The sequence below is a fragment of the Neovison vison genome, chromosome 4, assembly GCF_020171115.1.
Source record: "Neovison vison isolate M4711 chromosome 4, ASM_NN_V1, whole genome shotgun sequence".
Lineage (NCBI taxonomy): Eukaryota > Metazoa > Chordata > Mammalia > Carnivora > Mustelidae > Neogale > Neogale vison.
Window position 1 is genome coordinate 127,128,085 of NC_058094.1, and position 18,746 is coordinate 127,146,830.

At 45.4% G+C, this 18,746-nt stretch overlaps 1 protein-coding gene across 2 annotated transcripts in view; it reads right to left on the reverse strand.

Moving 5' to 3' along the window:
* The window catches only part of GLI3 (GLI family zinc finger 3), a 263,470-nt gene that overhangs the window by 97,331 nt on the left and 147,393 nt on the right, over positions 1–18,746 (reverse strand). For both annotated transcript variants that reach the window (XM_044245664.1, XM_044245663.1), the window contains exon 4: positions 15,430–15,535. In XM_044245664.1, the coding sequence (XP_044101599.1) occupies positions 15,430–15,535 (106 nt within the window). The remainder of the gene's footprint in view (positions 1–15,429; positions 15,536–18,746) is intronic.

The window sequence follows — 18,746 nt, forward strand, 5'->3', positions numbered from 1 at the left end:
ATAAAGGAGGCTTCTGTCAAGAATAAACACCATTAATCATGGAGTCTTACCCTCGGAGAGCCAGGGCTATCCTTCTGCACGAACACACCAGCATAACCAGCATGCGACACAGGCTTCCCTCCTTTATACTGTTCCAGGCTGAAGCTGTCCTCCCTCACATTTTGTAGTATTTAGGGAGCAAGAGCATTTTCCAAACATCGTCTACATTTTAACCTTAAGGTCCTGCCACAAGATCCATTATTATAACATTTAGGAAAAATTGGCTGCACTCTTGGGGGGCGGGGACCAACTTGACAGTGAGACAGCTTTTTGCCTGCCGACTACATACCTGCAGACATAATGTATATGGGGCTACTTATGAGATATACTGGATTTCATCGAAGCGATGTTGCTATTGATCTAAAGACGCAACATTATTTTAGGTGCCACTAAGAATGACAATACTTATCACTTTCCATTTCTGCTTTATACTCCCCCATAGGAGGTCTCCAAGATCTACTCACACCTACTTTTTATAATGCCTCACTCTAGCACTTGCACAGAAAGGAAAATACAAGGCAAAAGAATTTTACTCTGAGATCCCTGAATCCTCCCAGCGACCATGTCTTCACCAACAGCGACAGTGAGACACTACCGATTGTAAGATGCGTTCCCATTTCAGAGGTGGGGAAAGGCTGTACGACTTAGACTTAAATAGGGTAACAGACCGGATACTTATTGGGTAATTCTGCCATTAGTCAAACACCTGTGCCATGACAGACGCCGGTTTAAGGGCTCGCTATCTGCTCCCTCACATGGTTCGTGATATGAAATGGGATTGAATCATGAAATTGCCCTTAACACCTAAATACCTAAGCTGGATTCAAACCCAGTCTATGACCTTAAACGCAAAGGAAAACTACCCCAAACCAAACACAAATATGTGCATATATGCCTATATGTATTTTGACATTCTTAAGGCTCTTCCTAGAACCAATGGTATGGCTTTCCAGTGACCTCTTCATTCCAAAGGCAACCTGAGTTTATATTCAAATGGCCCTATGTGCTGGGGACACAGGGAAGGGCGAGGCATCCCTTGGCCAGGAGGAAAAAGAGGGAGGGAGCCATGCTCCTCTCTCAGCAGATCTCCCCATCAGGAAACAGAGGCAGGAGGCAAACATGACATGAGGATATTTACACGTTAGGGTCACAGAGTTTTCATTTTCTGTTCCTATTCTAAGTGCCCACACGCAAGGAGAAAACAATGAACCAACCTAACTTGCCCATAACTACGGGATGTTAAGAAGGAAACAGATCATTCATTCCAACATTCATTATTTCACAGATGAAGAGAAAGAAGCCCAGAGAGGTCAGGGAAAGTGTTCCACGATCCAGTTCCACGATCCAATTTGAGGCAGAGCAGAGAATGGAACTTAACTGAGGACTACGTGGATTTTTGAAAAGAATTTATAAACTGGTTTTAAGAGGAGGTTCACCAGAAGCCATAGACCAACGGAGTTCTGCTCGAATTTCCTGAAATTGCGCTTTGTAACCCAAGAAAACAGCATTATCATGAGCTAATGTAGCCAACATTAAACTGGGCTGTGCTCAGAGAGGATTCTTGAGCAAAACTGCAATCCAGTCCCGCTTGTGAGACTTTTAATTGTGTCGCACGGGAAGTATTACGGCAGCTGTGTTTCAGCTCCCTGGGGAACTTGTTTTGAGAGCCCACTCCAAGGAGAAAGTGCTTCTTCTAGCCCAAAGAGGGCCAACCCTCACCTTCCTGACAAATCCCCCCCTGTCTGAGGAGAACCTTGATTCCACAGAGTGAAGCCGTGTCTTTGCCAAAGAGAAGGCAAGGGGCGCCTGGGTGGCTCAGTGGGTTAAGCATCTGCCTTCGAGTCAGGTCATGATCCCAGGGTCCTGGGATCGAGTTCTACATTGGGCTCCACTCAGCAGGGAGCCTGTTTCTCCCTCTCTCTCTGCCTGCTTCTCCCTCTGCCTGTGCTCTCTCTCTGTCAGATAAGTAAAGTATGATAAAAAAGAGAGAAAGAGAAGGCTGGTGAGCACCCTTTACATAAAGTCTGTGGCCCACAGTTTACGGCCATTCCAGGGCTCCCGAAGACCAGACACCAACAGCTCAGTTCGAACCAGGCCCTGCAAAGAAAGAAGCGGATCTCAAGGAACCAGAACCACACCTTGGTCCAGCTGTCTGGGGGTCCTCCCCAGTTCATGAAGGAAGAGCTTCTGTATGAAGAGGTATTGATAATGCATACAGTTCTCATCACAGATTGTTTAGGTTCAGTCATTTCTGATCAATTCTTGGGTGTCCGTTTGGGAAGTTCCACATCAGTACTACTTCCAGACACATGATCGAGAAATGCAGGCTCCCAGTTAGGGACGGCGTTCCCCACCTGCCTATTAGAGTCAAGACACTCATGAGTGAATGACTGGATTCGTACAGAGCCCATGTTCACCCAATGGGCAAACAGATCCCTGGTATAATTTTATTATTATTATTTTTAAGATTTATGTATTTTTTTGAGGTAGAGAGGGCACAGTAAGGGAGGGGGTAGAGGGAGAGGGAAAAGCAGACTCCCCAAGGAGCAGGGAGCCCCACGCCAACATGGGGCTCGATCCCAGGACCCCAGGATTGTGACCTGAACCAGAGGAAGATGCTTCACCAAATGAGCCACTCGGCTGCCCTTAGAATTGCTGAACTGAAGAGTGAGTGGTATCCCAGTGTTTTAGCATTACCCGAAATGGAGGTATAACTCACTAAACAAATGTTTAATCTTTATTAAGAGAAGTTTAAAAAAACCGTAATTCATAAGTCTGTTCACTGTTTGTCTGTCTCAGTCACGAACCATACTTCAGAAAATGACATACATTGCGCATAAGAAAAGATAATGACCAAGATTAAGATATCTGAGTAATTTTTACTATTGTTGTTCATTATATCTTCACAGATGGAAATGCATTTTATGCAAATTCCTTCAAAATGTAAATTTAACTAAAAAGGCCTTAAGGAGCTCTCCGGCGCTCCCCACGCAGGACAATTTCTGTCACTGAAGAGGGCATGAACGCAGTGCCCTGAACTACCTCCTTCAACAGCCTCCCTTGCAGTGAAAGGAAGCCAAATGACCAGGAGAGTTCTTCAGTGATTTTAGACCTAGTGATGGTTCAACAGCGGCTAAGCTGAGACCCTGGAGTGACACGCCACCCTCTCACTAATGAGGCGCCCAGTGTCCTTAGGTCTCCCTCTGAGGGGCACTTAGTAAGCACCCTGCTTGGCAGAGACCCACGGCAGGTTGCACTGATGGACTAATCACACAGGCCAGAATCAAATGGGCTGGAAGAATCTGGAGACTTGTGGCTCCGAGGAATGTAATTCATGCAGAAAAGCGTTGTCAGAGCAAGGCCAGGGAACCTCGTGGGAAGAAAGCAAAATAAACAGTTCAACAAAGAAAACAAAGAAGGGCCAATAGCGTTTTCTGAAGCTTGAGTACACTGAGCCTTCAGTGGGGACCTCGGACAAAGGCCTCATCAAAGAACGCCCTTGCAAAGCAAACAGACCAAGAAGGATGTTTCTTTCGGATACACTTGGGGGGGAAGGGGTAGACTCCACTTCTCAGGCTTTGCCATGCAGCTTCCACATACCTCCCTCCTCCCCACAAACAGAGTAACAGCATATAATGATCACCCAAATAACCGAAAAGTCTGAGGTCTGCCTGGGTCAAAAGATAGGCAAAGGTGGGGAGATTAGCCCAAATTCCATATGGTGCCACCTATCTTCTGACTGTTCTCCAGATCATAGGAAGGCCTTCGCCAGGGCGTGAGCCTCCCAGCTCCATCCACACGGCCTGCAAGCCACCTTCTAGAGGATGAGGACAGGCATGTGACACGCTCAAGGACTCCACGTTGAAAATCCCATCGCAGGGACAGCAGGGGGCCTTCACAGCCGGATGACTCTCTGACTCAAGAGAGAAGCCTTCCACAGGCTTCCAGCTGCCTTTTACAGGAAGTCGGACCCCTGCTTCCAGCTCTCACCCCCACCCTCCCCGATTTCCACGGGAACGCTGACTCAGACTGTCCCTCTCTCAATACCCGTGACAACGTGTATCGCTGTGTCCTGAAATCCCAAGTCTGAGGTGACCAGATTTTGATCATTAAAACAAGATTAAAGTACTACAGACTGACATTCTTTTCCCTTCTTGACGACTTCCAGTAAGACCGAAGATCAGGGGCGCCTGGGTAGCTCAGTGGGTTAAAGCCTCTGCCTTCAGCTCAGGTCATGATCCTGGGGGCCTGGGATCGAGCCCCACATCGGGCTCTCTGCTCAGCGGGGAGCCTGCTTCCTCCTCTCTCTCTGCCTGCCTCTCTGCCTACTTGTGATCTCTGTCAAATAAATAAATAAAATCTTTAAAAAAAAAAAAAAAAGACCGAAGATCATGTGAACTAATCCCAAGGACAAACTGAAACTAACACACGGAAAATGGACAGAAGTGAGCTCCATGTGTGTGCGTAATACAGAATATATAGGCTATGTATGGGAAAACAATGAAGATACATAGAATCCTTACTTTAAATAAATAAATCCAAGGAACATATTATGTAACATAAATAATATATTCCAATATATATATAACTTGAGCAATCCAGGTTTGAGATGTAATGTTCACTTATCCAGATTTTTTCTGGGGAAACAGTACCATAAATGTTTTTTTCTCTTATGATTTTCTTAGTAACATTTTCTTTTTATTTTTGTTTAGTAATATTTTCTTTTCTCTTTTAGTTTACTTTATTGTGAGGATGCAGTATATAACCCATAAAACATAAAAAATATGCGTGAACCATTGACGTTGTTGTTTAAGACTTCTGGTCAACCGCCGGCCAATTAGTGATTAGGTTTTCAGGGAGCCAATGGTTATACACAGATTTTCTATTGCAGTGGGGGAGGTGGTCAGTGCCCTTCACCCCCACATTGTTCAAGGGCTAACTGTAATTCTAACAATCTGTTCCATTCCAGACAAATATGACCTGAGAAAACTTTTAAAACCAGAGCCCCATTTAGAACTTCCATAACCTTTGTTATGGATTGACGATTTTGAGTTTATGTCTGAAAACTTTCACTGGTGTGCACAGTTTATGTTGAAAACAATGCAGGCTGGGAATATGGGAATTTTGTTCTATGGGGGAGTTAGAGACTCCATTGAATAGAGGCGAGAAGCATTTTGGTAAGCCTGGAATGCTTTCTTTGGACTCTGTCTTAAACATGTAAATCATATTCATGCAACACGGTTGCTCGAATTTGCTTTGCTAATGAGGCAGATCACTTAACTGCCAGGGCCTCCCCCCATTAGCCCCCCTATAATGGAGATGCTGTTCATTGCTGGTGAACTTGGCAATATTTGGATGCTATTTGAATGTAGTGAGAAGAGGACCGGTGGTTCTCTGGTTAGGACCCAACTCATTCTCAGGTGGCAGGAGACACACATCAGACTTGTCAGGCACTGGAGATCACTTCATGTGCATGGGGTTAATGTAATTCTTCAGAGCTCTGACCGTATGGGGGTGACGGAGTCTGGGGCCCAGGGAGGATGGGGCTCCATAGGGACAGTTCACAGGTTAAGACTAGTGACTAATGCTGCAGGGTTCTCAGAGGTGAACCTTTCAAAAAATTCCTTCAGTTGTGACTATACACATACACAGTGCATTTTGCTATTAGTTTTGATCGTCCAATGGGGACTCAATGTCCTACTCCCTTTGAGCAGTCCCAACCAAGAACTTTTTTTTTTTTTTTTTTTTTTTTGACAGAGATCACAAGTAGGCAGAGAAGCAGGCAGAGAGAGAGGGAGGAAGCAGGCTTCCTGCTGAGCAGAGAGCCCGATGTGGGGCTCGATCCCAGGATCCTGGGATCATGACCTGAGCCGAAGGCAGAGGCTTAATCCACTGAGCCACCCAGGTGCCCCCCAACCAAGAACTTTTTAAGGAATCTGTAATCTCTCCGAAGCCACTTATGAAAGTTTCAAGTACCTATGACTTATAAACATGGGAGAGGCTACATAATCCAGAATATTAAGCCACTGGATTTCAGAGAATCTATGGGTTTCGACTACACACCTTTATTTTTCTTTCTTTACTGGCCATGCACTCTTATGTCCCAAAGGCAGTTTCTGCCACCTCTAACCCTTTTCTCTACATCCTTTTCTTCCTCTGTGTGTGGAGAAAGTCAGAGACAGAAAGGAGGGGAGAGGCAGAGGTGCAGAGGAGAGATCTAGCATGGCCCGTGACGCATTCTCAACACCAGACTTAAACTGTCGCCAGCTCAGCTAGGTGAGAGGGGGAGGGAAACACGGCTTCAGAAGCCATGGTACCAACTTGTTAATTTTTACCCACGTGCAGTGCAATGATACCCATTAGGATTCTGACGTGTTTTCCACAAAGATAACACCGCGACTAAAAATGGTCAGGGTTTTGCTTTTCAGAGTTCTTCTCAGTACGGTTATCTAATGACCGTGCTGCCCAGACACTGATCCTTTAGGACTCAGAGGACGAGCTTCCAAACTCACCGGGTCCTTGCTAATTCCTTTCAGTGTGCCCAGTTCCCTCGTGTCACCAAAGATGTGAAAATCTGGCTAATTTGTTACTTCGAATTCAGAAAGCGAGGGAGCAGGTTTCTGGAAACAAGTCTGCGACCATTTTAGTTTTTGATGTATGAGTTTCGCTGGGGGCAGGGACGGGGCGGGGGGTGCGGCAGTAACAAAAGGAAATGAATGACAGGCATGCCTGTGTCATGGGCCTTTGTTCCCCTGGGGAAAGGTCTGAAATGAACTCAGCGTGCCTTGCTACTATAGGAAATGGCAGGTCTTTGTTTAGTCGGAAAAAGCGGGTTCTGTTACCTAAGCGAAGGAGAGGGGACCCTGTAGGAAGGGCTGCAGGCCCCTTCCGATCAGGCGGCCGTCCTCCCACAGGACTCTCCCGAGAAAGTGTCTTCTTCCCTTTGGGACAAATGCTGTGAGAGTTCAATGTTCTCAAACGCATAGGATGAAAAATAAATAAAACCATGGCAGTAAATTTCTGTTTTCTTTGAAGCCGGGCTTAACATGAGTGGAAGCATTGTACTCAGAGAAAAAAGTCTGTTACAGTCCAGTACCCCCCAGGCCCCTGCAACAGGTTTGACAGCAGGCTCTATAGAGCTGGCAGCTTCCGGTTCAGTGACCGTGAATGCCTCCAGTCAATATCACTCCCGGACCGGACTGCTGAGCACAGCACAAAGAACACAGGAATTTTATCCAAGAAGCTGCCGCTCAGACTCCGTGAATATGCACGATAATTAGGGCCTGCTTTCTCCGCAGCCGATGACCGAATTCAATATTCTAGTTATTAGAAATCCTGCGAAACAGAAATAAGAGTGATGCCGTTTGGGTAGACATGGTGTCGTGTTCCCTTCTTAATGCAAAGGAAAGTGTGTCCCCGTTGGTCTGAATTTAAGTGGCCGGCCCGTGAGAGTTTTTGTAGTTGAGGAACTGAAACTCATACCTGTTTTCATACTTACACAAGGAACCGTGGCTATAGGCAGCCTAACGTTCTTGAAAATTAGGCGGGCTTTACATTTTTTCAGTGAAGCATGAGAAATGATAACCAAACAGTAAGAGTTATTTTCTTTTTTTGAACTGGACAGGATACGCAATGAAAAATGTTGGGATTAGCAGTAGGAAAGTCTAAAAGTTGGAAATACGGTGCCTGGCATTCACTTATTAAAAAAGAAAGAAAACTAAAGCAGAAAGAGGGGACAAAGAAGAGGGCTGGAAAGACGGTGTTATTTTAGGTCAGGGTTGGCAAAGTCTATCTTTCAGAGTTTGCGGCCACATTTGGTCTGTCTCAGGTACCCAACTCAAGCAGGTCCTGGACTGCTAACGCCGCCAGAGACAAGAGTAAACAAGGGGCGGTCACTGTGTTCCAATAAAACTTTATTCGCGGTAACAGGCCACGGGTTTACTAGGTTCACAGGCAGCATTTTGTCAAACTCCATCGACAGTCCTCACAGATGACCTCACTGATAAGAAGACGTCAGTGCTGGGAGGTGTTTGTAGTGAGGGAGCGAGCGGCAGGGCTCTGAGGGAAGAAGGTGCCGGGCAGACACGTGGCTTTTGTGTAATGGAGTTCACCGCTGTAATCACTAGTAGTTATCCATGTTTTGATCCCTTCTTCTCAAAGGCACCCATGAAGCACTGCCCCACAGGTACCAGGTTGAAGCCTCCTCCCTCTGGCTGGATGTGGACACCATCCAGTCATTTGGTCTCACAGATTAAACAGCAGCAAACACCGATGTGTCGCTCATTTTGCTGACAATTGATAGGTTCATTAGGTCAGAAGGCTTTTCTTTTTTTTTTTTTTTAATATTTTATTTATTTATTTGATAAGGAGAGAGAGATCACAAATAGGCAGAGAGGCAGGCGGGTGGGGGTGGGGAGGCAGGCTCCCCACTGAGCAGAGAGCCAGATGCGGGGCTCGACCCCAGGATCCTGAGATCATGACCTGAGCCAGGGGCAGAGGTTCAATATAGTGAGCAACCAGGCAGCCCTGTCAAGGCTTTTCGTGGCCCTTCACGCTGCCATATTTCCCACCTCAGAAATCTGCGGAAGACACGGACAGCTGGTGACACGGAGAACTTCCTGTCGGGTGTTGTTGTGATGGTTTGTGCCCACCCAGGAAGCGCGGGCCAGCAAAGTGTGCAGTGCTGATTTTCACAAACGGAGATAAAAGTCAAGTGTAAGGAGGGACTGTCTGGGGGCATGGCTTACTCCCAAGCTGCGTAAATGCTGTGTGTCGAGGCCTCCGTATCTTTAAAATGAGGCTGGGTCATGACAGCTCTGTCTCAGCACTTCTCGAAATTTAACACAAGATAATTATGTCGTAAGTCTCCAAAATTGTGCCTCGTGGGCACCTAGGTGGCTCTGTGGGTTAAAGCCTCTGCCTTCCGCTCAGGTCATGATCCCAGGGTCCTGGGATCGAGCTCCACATCGGGCTCTCTGCTCAGCAGGGAGCCTGCTTCCCCTCCTCTCTCTCTGCCTGCCTCTTTGCCTACTTGTGATCTTTGTCAAATAAATAAATAAAATCTTTAAAAAAATAAAATAAAATTGTATCTTGCCCATGGTTAAATACTCACAAATGTCACAGGAAAGCTGTGGTCAGTGTGTATTTTCTCACATTGTGCTGTCTATTCATGTCTTTCCCCCCCAATCTTAGTTTTGAAATTTTGCTCTTTTTTTTAGGGTTTCCACGGAAGATTGCTAATTTCATTAACTTTATTTCTGCAGGAAGGGCCTGGGAACCAGTAATAAATGTCATAGAAGGTAACTCTGGCCTTTTACAACCAGTAACTGATTAAATATCAGGGCATCCAACATCGTGAGAGGCACTAGAATATAACCGTATTAACTTACTCAGATTTTGACTTTGAGTTCTAAGTGTGCTAGACTTGTTGGCATAAAGGGGACAGGCTCTGACCGCAGTAAACAAACAAAAACAAAGGACAGGTGTTGGCTGTGATCACGCAGGGTCTTAAAAGAAACAGCCCCTTTTCATTCCTGAAAATAATACTGATTAAGGAGCCACTATGCGTAAGGTGTGGATTTGGCCCAGCAAATGCAAAAACACACACACAGATGGTCTTTGGACTAAAAAAATGCAATTACACATCCTTTGTATTCTTCTTCTTCTTCTTTTTTTTTTTTTTTTTTTTGGTGGTGGGGGAGAGTAGAGGGGGGCATGGACTGTTAGACTATATTAGTTCTAGTCATTTGATGAGATCTGTCACTACCCTTTACCAGTCCTAATAAGGGTTATGGTAGAGCACTGAGGGGAAAAAGGGCCTTTCCTTTGTTGATTTTAAATGGTTCTCTTCAAATCGTCCAAACTGGGTAGGCCCCAGATACAAATACAAGGTTTTGTTCAATCTCTGTACTTTACTGAAAGGAATGAAAAGAACGAAACCACTATTCTGTGTCGGGGCCCGTCACAAAGTTTTAAGTAGGCAGCTAGACTGGAGGTTGCTTTTGAATAAAAGTACATGAGCTCCAGACAGGTACGGTACCTGGTGCAGCACGGAAGGTGTTGAATTCGGGGAGGGAGAAAAGGAAGAAATGAGGGAAGGAAATGGAATAGCAGAACTGGCCGGCTACTTAGCCCTCCCTTGTCTAAGCTTTTACCATAATGACATGTATTTTCTTGGGCCTTTTCTTCCTGGAAAAAAATTTATTTATTCATGTCCATACTTGCTACTCATCTTCCTGCTTTCCCCCCTAAGAGGCTGTCATAATCTTGGGACAAAGCCTTCTTTCCAGTGCCCTCGACCTCGCTGCTAACATGAGTGCCTGCTGGGCCTAGTGTCCTCTCCCCGGGGGCCAGGCTGTGGACTACTTTCAGTAGAAAGACCACCTCTTCTTAGGTGGAATCATTCCAGGGACTCGGGCGGCCCCGGAAAGAGCCACATTGACTCAAGCAAGAGAATAAAGAGCTGATAAATAAGACCGAAAAGGAGCTCTCACGTCCCCCAAGAGAGAAAAGGTGCAGCTGGTTTTCTGGGACCAGTAATTGAAGTGGATGGGGAAGGGGCACAGCCCCATTTGCACCCCCAGCTCTAGATACCGGCTGCTCTCGCCTCTGCAGGCAAGAAGGTCTGTGGGGCTAGAACGATCCTAGCGGATTAGGAACCAAGGTTCCTACTCTGGGAAATGAGTTGCGGAGTTCAGCAGGAAGCAAATGGACGGTCCGAAATTCAATTCATAGGGGCCCATAAGTGAGAAAACTGGCTCACAAAAGTTGTAAGCACAAGACAGACATTTCTTCTAAGAGAAAATCCAGAATAAATGCCAAAAGTAAAGTTTTATCATTTGGGTTTCTAGGGACACTCTATGTCCAGTTTTTAAAAAAGGAGCATCCGGGGCACCTGGGTGGCTCAGTGGGTTAAGCCGCTGCCTTCGGCTCAGGTCATGATCTCAGGGTTCTGGGATCGAGTCCCACATCGGGCTCTCTGCTCAGCAGGGAGCTTGCTTCCTCCTCTCTCTCTCTGCCTGCCTCTATGCCTACTTGTGATCTCTCTCTGTCAAATAAATAAATAAAATCTTTAAAAAATAAAAAAATAAAAAAAAATGAAAAAGGAGCATCATTCAACAATTTTGGACACTTAAAAATTAAAAAAAAAAAAAAAAAAGAAAAAGAAAAAAGCCCACACTCAAGAACGCAAGAGGAAGATACTTCCTTCATGAGGACAGACATAGTCCCTATAACTGTTCTTTGAGGGAAGGGAGCGTAATATGGCAGTTGTCTAAATTTCCATGTGAAATCTGAAAACAAGCAGTAACTTTTAGCCTCAAGAGCATCGCACACCCCACAGAACGTAGTGATGCCTCCTGGAATTGTGCAGGGCTGCGGGCCTGAGGAGAACCACGCAAGGCATGGGATATGGAGAAGACCAGGAAGGAAGAATCTACTCCATTCCAGATACACATTCAGCTTCTGTCGTGAATGTTCCAGAAAAAATTTCAGTCATCTCATAAAATGCTCTCACTGATATTTTTCCAAAACTCTGCCCTTTTCCATATGATCTAAAAGAGTGAGAACACATTCTCATTTATCGTTTGGGCAGAAGTCCTGGTGAAGTCAGTGGAGAGGAACTTTCAGGAGAAAAGGGGACATTCCCACCTCCAGTGTTTCTTCATTTCCAAACTACTTGAATTAAATGAATATATTGCAGGAATCCTATATTTTCGAGGACAACCTTTCCCTGACAACTCAGGGAAAGAAGATGCTTACATTCCTCCATCCCACCTGTAAGCCGGTGAATCTAAAGTCATGATTTTGAGCGAAGACAGGAAATACTGAGAAATTCTGCTATTATTTCCAGGAGTACTTAGACAATGTGAATTTCTATGCTCTGTCTCCGCTGCCTGACCGTGGACCCTGGGATAACGCCCCCAGAGAGAGGCAGGGTAAACTAAAGGCACTGCTTTTCACAAGCTGGGTTCTGTAACACAAACGGACGCATTTCCGTACATATTTATAAGGCTCGGTGGTTATTATTAGGCTGTAATTGTAGTTGTTCTAACACCTAATAAGCCATGGTTGAAAAAACAAAGGCAGGTTAATTTGTGATTTCCTCTACTCATTCAGAGGCAAATTAAGTGTCAAACAGCTAATATGGAACATATTTCATTTTATGAGATTTTAATTTAATTCTGCACCATATCGTTGATGCCTTAATATAGGGTGGTTTATCTAAAAAGAGGAGCAATTTATAAACCTCTTTCAATAGAATCTTTAATGATAGGATATGATAGCATAATTATCACAGCGCCTGCCATCCCTCCAAACAGAGATCTCCCGGTACTTCCATCATCAACACAAATCCTGTTTGCAAGAGACTTATAATTTCATTTTTAAAAGCTGGCACCAGAAGGACAATTATGTGTACAAAATAATGAGAATATCCCCAAATTTTGTCTTGGTATAATTAAAAATGTTTATTCTACAAACTCTGTAAGCGCACTTGATCTCATTTTTTAGGAGACAATGACAGAATGAATGAGCATTTTGGAACCTGAGTTCCAAAACCCTAACCCTAAAGCCCTTTTACTTTTCCAGGATACTGCTTCATCCCTCAGCAAAGGTGTCTAGATTTTAGCAACAAAGCCAACCTTGCCCAGATGACCTTCCACTCTTAAAATGATCACAGGCATCTAAGGGTTCGTGGTCCAGCGAGATAAGTGTTTCCCAGGCTTCCACTGCCTTGAATGCTAACTCCCAGCATTTGCTCAGAGCTCTGTGCTCTGACTTCACTGAACTCCTCCTGCAATTCGGAGTCCAGGAAGGCAGAAAACCACCTTTGCAGGGGATGAAACCGACCCACGCAAAGGTATGTTACCATGTTTCCCGGAACAGGTGAGTGTAAGTAAAGCAAGCATGGGGGGTCTGGGGCTGTCCTGCTCATCCCGTGTCCCAGACAGACAACATTTTACAAGGTGCCAGGCCAAGGGCTGGGCACACTGCCCACCAAATGAGCAGGGGCGGTGACCAGTAGACAATAAACCACCAGGAAAGGGGACAGGCGCCACAGTGAAGGCACGCCCTGGCCTCCCAGAGCCAAGCTCACAGACTTGGGGTCCCCACCCCGAACCCTGCCAGGACAAGCCGCCCTGGCTGGCCACAGACCCACCTTCTCACTATGCTCTGCCTGCGGCAATGATGCTCCGTCCCAGAGGCCTCCAGGACTCTCCTGAGGGCCTCAGGATGGTCAGTTAGCCTGAATTATGAATTTAGCTAACTATCTGTTTAAACAGCTAGAGATCCATTTAGTCAATTCTGTGAAAGTATCCGAAGGCGTGCCTGGAAAAGCAGGAAGTTCTAAAACCTATAAAAATCCCAGCTCAGCAGTCACACCCGAAATGCAACCTCCAACCCAAGGGATTTCCAAAGTTGACCTCCCTTATCTTGTGCGCTAATACTGAAGGCGCAGCAGTCAGGGCCCAGAATACAACATGTGGCTAGACAAGGGCTTGCTATTATTATATTCTGCCCAAGAACCAAGACTTGGGATTTTTATTGGTTAAATTCATATTTGAATTAATTACAAGGCAAACTATAATAAACCCATAGGAACAAGTTCATTGCATTATATAAACACCTTTTTTTTTGAAGTTTCTCTATAAAAAGATTTTTCAAAGTGTAAGGAATTCTGAAATTCCACAGAAAATCTGATTTAAATTACCACAGCACAGAGACTGATGACTGGGAGGAATCAGCCACGTGCATCTCCAAGGCTGGTCTGGCCCTTGCTGGCTCTGTACCACGGGGCAGAGGCTCGTCGAGGACCTTAGTGGGCCCATCTGTCCCGCAAAGCCTCCACTCCACAGGCCTAATTACATGGCAGGTTTCTGCCTGAATTTGGAATGTCCTTCCCTTTTTATATTGGGGCTTTTAATTGGCCTCACAGTTTTATCTGAGTGTATTTTTATCAGGCCTAGAACCCTGTAAACACTTACTTGGATTCCAGTGAAAAGTCAAAGACTAAGTCACAAGTTTCTGTAGTCTCTCTATAAATACCCACTTCTCCTTTAATGCTCGAGCAAGTCTGCAACACAGATTTATGACTTACCTCCAGGCAAATCTGCTCTGAAATTACAATTCAATAATGGGGGATAGATCCAAAAAACTGTTGGTAAAATATTATATGTGTACTTGGGCATGTAGTTATGGCTGTTAATATCAATTAATTCTGTTCACAGAGGAGGACTTGTTTTAAAACAACTTCATTTTTCTTTGGCATATACGTAATTACACAGCTTAACTAATGGCCACGGAGATGCAATCCACCATCTAAATAACCAGCATTATTCTTCAAGTATTATTTGTGCGTCTCTAACGTCACTGTCTCAGAATGAAGGGTGATTACCAGATCTGACTACATGTATACATCAAGGCCCTTAGGAAAGGGCAGCCCCTCCCAGACGCTGGGTCCAGTAATCATAGTTCCAGACGGTTCTCCGGACGTGATGACAAGAAAATGCCATTTTAGGGTGGAAGTCCACTACTCTTTTTATCCCCAGCTTGGGTGAGATGATATTCGTTTCCACTCAACCCTCTGCTTTCTTTTCTAAGGTACGTGACCACCATCCCTCTCTCCCTTTATCTTTGTGTAAATCACACTCTCGATCACAGGTGCCGTTCTGTTTGGGAGACATTTCCATCAGTCAAGTCCCTTTCGCTGTACACACTGCGGGGGCCCTGAAAATTCCCCATAAAAATTTCATGACAATTTGCTGTGATCGCTGGGGCAGGAAGGACTTCCGGGCGACCGGTCATGAAGGCATGAGGCCCTCAGACCCCCAGTTACATATTCTGAGGGCTAATTTTCCACGAGACCTCGATTTTTTAATTTCGTATTTACAGCCCACAGAACACACGTCAGCAAAACACGGAGCGGATACGTGCCAGCCACCTAGGGAGATAGGCGTGACTTCAGGAAGCCACGGGGCTCTGCTCCAGTGAGCCCAGAAACAGACAGGCTTGCCGTATTTCAAAAGTAAATCTTAGGGTGCCTGGGTGGATCAGTGGGTTAAGCCGCTGCCTTCGGCTCAGGTCATGATCTCAGGGACCTGGGATCGAGTCCCACATCGGGCTCTCTGCTCAACAGGGAGCCTGCTTCCTCCTCTCTCTCTCTCTGCTTGCCTCTCTGCCTACTTGTGATCTCTCTCTGTCAAATAAATAAATAAAATCTAAAAAAAAAAAAAAAGATATTTAAAAAAAAAAAAAAAGAAAAAAAAAAGTAAATCTTAGAGTCCTATAGCATCTTCAAAGCCAGGAGCCACACTGTTAATGGAATGTCGTGAGACAGGAAGAGCGTGTGCTCTGTTCTGCTTCGTTAAAGGGTAAGGCTTTACTACTTACACATGTAGTGGAGGAATCGGGGACGGGTCGTAGTGGTAACGGCCCTCGTGATGTCTCGCGTCGATCGGTACGGGAGGGTGGAACGCAGGAAAGAGATGAGAAGGGTCTGAAACAGAAAGAAAATCCAGCATGTATGAAAGGAATGCCCTGAATCAGAATCCCAACCCAGGCCCCGCACCGTTCTACTGCCTTTGCCACATACGCCGTGTCCACGTTCAAGAATCTGTGGGAGCACTCTTCCAAGTTCATTAGCAGGCCACGGGGGACCCCAGAAGTAAGATCAGGCACCTCGTCCCTGCGCCTGAGGACGTGGAGGCAAGGAATGCAGCGACGACACACATGGAAAAGCTAGCAAGGGGGATAAGACATGTCCCACCCTGAAGGAAGGGCTGAACGGAGCCACGAAAGCAAAAGGAACAGATTTCAAGAGACATAATTCCTTTTGTAATGGTACTGTCATGTGAAATTTAGACCAAGATGTAACACAAATATGAATTTTGTTTCTTTCGTATCCATGATGCTTTCTAAAGGAAGGAGCCTTTTCTAAAGTCCCTGCTGGAATCCATGAGTTTATGTACACATGCGTATGCACTCCCATATAGGTGTATGGTACACACACACACACACACACACACACAACCACAATTTTAACATTTAAATACACACTCCCCTCCTTCCTGTCCTGGGTCAGGCCTCCACAGTCCTGACATAAGGACGAGGGCAGGAAATCTACAGGTTGGCCAGAAAAGTGGGCTAACCCAGCTGGAAGAGGTTGGTGGACCCTCTCACACTGACAGGGGGAGGCTGGGAGCAAAGCAAGCCCCACAGCCGTGACATTCACCTAGAACCCAGACCGGCCTCCTTCCTGTCAGACTCGGGCTAGTTTTAGTGTTTCCTGGGTCCTGAAGCCCAGCTCCTCGACTCCCAGTGATTATAATACCTTAAGCAAATGGTCTCTGACAAATTCGAACATCAATTTATTGATTTATTTATTTTCTAAATAGTAATTGATCGCAGACACTGAAGAGAATTTTGCCCTATTGTATCATGAGAAGCTTGGCTGATCCTAAGTCTTCCCCCCAAGTTTTTCCAGAAGCAAAGTGACAGAGTGAAGGAGTGTCTCCAGGGCCATGGTCCTTGTGTTTCAGCACGTATACTGAGGTCTCTCTTCAAATATTACCTTCCACATGTGCACAAAGCCATCCTGCTGCTATTGTCTGAAAACAGTCCCAGGGGTTGATGTGTACACCAAAGGGGCCTCAGGAGGGATTCCAGCATTTTCTGAAGGTGTGAAGGTTTTGCCTAGACCTGAGAACAGGCTCTAAGTTGTGTATGCAGGAAGTGACATGGAACCTTTAGGTGGGGGGTGAGGGGCTGTTCCAAACACACACCAGGTGTGACCCACACCCCGCACCATATCTAAGTGGGGTGTGTGTGTGTGTGTGTGTGTGTGTGATGAATTCAGGTGTTTTTCCTCTTTCTCTCTATATATTTCTCTTTCTCCTAAATTTTCTTCAGCAAGCATCTTTGAGAATGTCAACACAACCACTTTTTTTAAAAAAACTGGGAAATCTTACTTCCCTTGTCTGAACTTTGCCCTTGCTGCCTTCCTCTGAGAAGCAACCAGTAAGGTTATGAGGAGAAAAAGATAAAATAAGAGCAAAAAACTACGGACACACTGTTGACAGAACCGAGGTGTCTCCTGAAGCTATGGTTCCACCGCATGTGGAACCTTTCTTGGAAAACCCCTGGGACTGGGAAAGGAATGTTCTAACGCAAAGGCTTCCTGACTCTCGAGGGCTCGTTGTAGGATAAAGGAGGGAGGGAGTGGCCAATAGGGAGGTGAGGAATCATCGTGGGGCCATGCTACTGTCACTGTGAGTTCACCAAGAACAGCCATGCTGGAGACTGAACGGGTAAGGGATTTCCAAACACGTCACACCTTGCCACACTGCATACTGTATAAATTCCACACACCAAAAATTCAATTCTATTTTAAGTGCACTGCTTAGGACTTAATATTAAAGAAAGTTGGAGTTACTTGTCCGAAATGCAAATCTTGATGGCTGGCGTGCTAAGTTTGAAAGTTGATCGGGCCCTGCTGTCAAATGCAGTGCAGGAGCCTCGCATCAGTCATCATGGGAAGCCAAAATGTCCAATTTCACTTAACCATCTTCGATGAAGATTATTCTTCCCTCTTAAAACAACCTACAATTGAATGGAGTCATCTTTTTCACGAGTTTGTAAGTCTGACACACATTCAGTAAATAGTTCGTGATTTCGAACTTTGAACTGGGACTCAATGCATAGGGTTTGAGTCCAGGGTGAGGAAGACGGCTCCCAGACGAGGGGGTGGTCCTTTCAGTGGTCGCCACTCAGGTCAACATGCTTGCCTCCCATTGACGTCAAACTTAGCTCCCGTCCTCTGCTCTTGGAAATCAGAGAAATAAGGCTACAAGCATTGCGTTTCAGTGAAGCATTCATAAAATCTGACCTGCCACCTAAGGGTTTCTCTGACACCTTTTCCAGAACCGTTTTGAAGGACGTTGTGACAAGTACATCAGAGTTGGAAGATCTTTTCACATCTTCCCTTCTAGGCTCTTGGCTGTGGTCTGTGTGATTAAATTCTCTCCACCAGGTAAGGGGGTGTCAACCATATCAGATTTTCTCTATGTGGGTTCAACGATGAATTACGACAAGGCACAAATCCACATTTTTCATATACACAGGGCTCAAAATGTGTGAATTTATTCCCTGTTCAGGATCTGTTTCCTTTCATCCAGGAAGTGACACCCCTTCTTACCATCTGAGTTTTGATGATGAAGTTGTGCTAATTGTCTGCACACAGGCAAAGACCAACCTGTTGATTCTATCAAATCAAGTGTGTACCCAAGCAGCATAAAATCTCCTCTCCCCAAAAACCTGGAGGGCTGCTGTGGACATTTAAAAAGCACCACCATGCATAGACAATGAATCCTGGAACATGGAAAAAATCATGATAAATTTCTTTTAAAAAGTCATTAAAAGGGACGCCTGGGTGGCGCAGTTGGTTGGACGACTGCCTTCGGCTCAGGGCGTGATCCTGGAGTCCCGGGATCGAGTCCCACATCAGGCTCCCAGCTCCATGGGGAGTCTGCTTCGCTCTCTGACCTTCTCCTCGCTCATTCTCTCTCACTGTCTCTCTCTCAAATAAATAAAATAAAATCTTTAAAAAAAAAAAAAGTCATTAAAAAAAAAGGCACCACCGACTTTTCATTTTTTAACAAGAAGCTATTTTAACAAGATTTTATTTCACTCTTATTCTCGTCCTTTCTCCT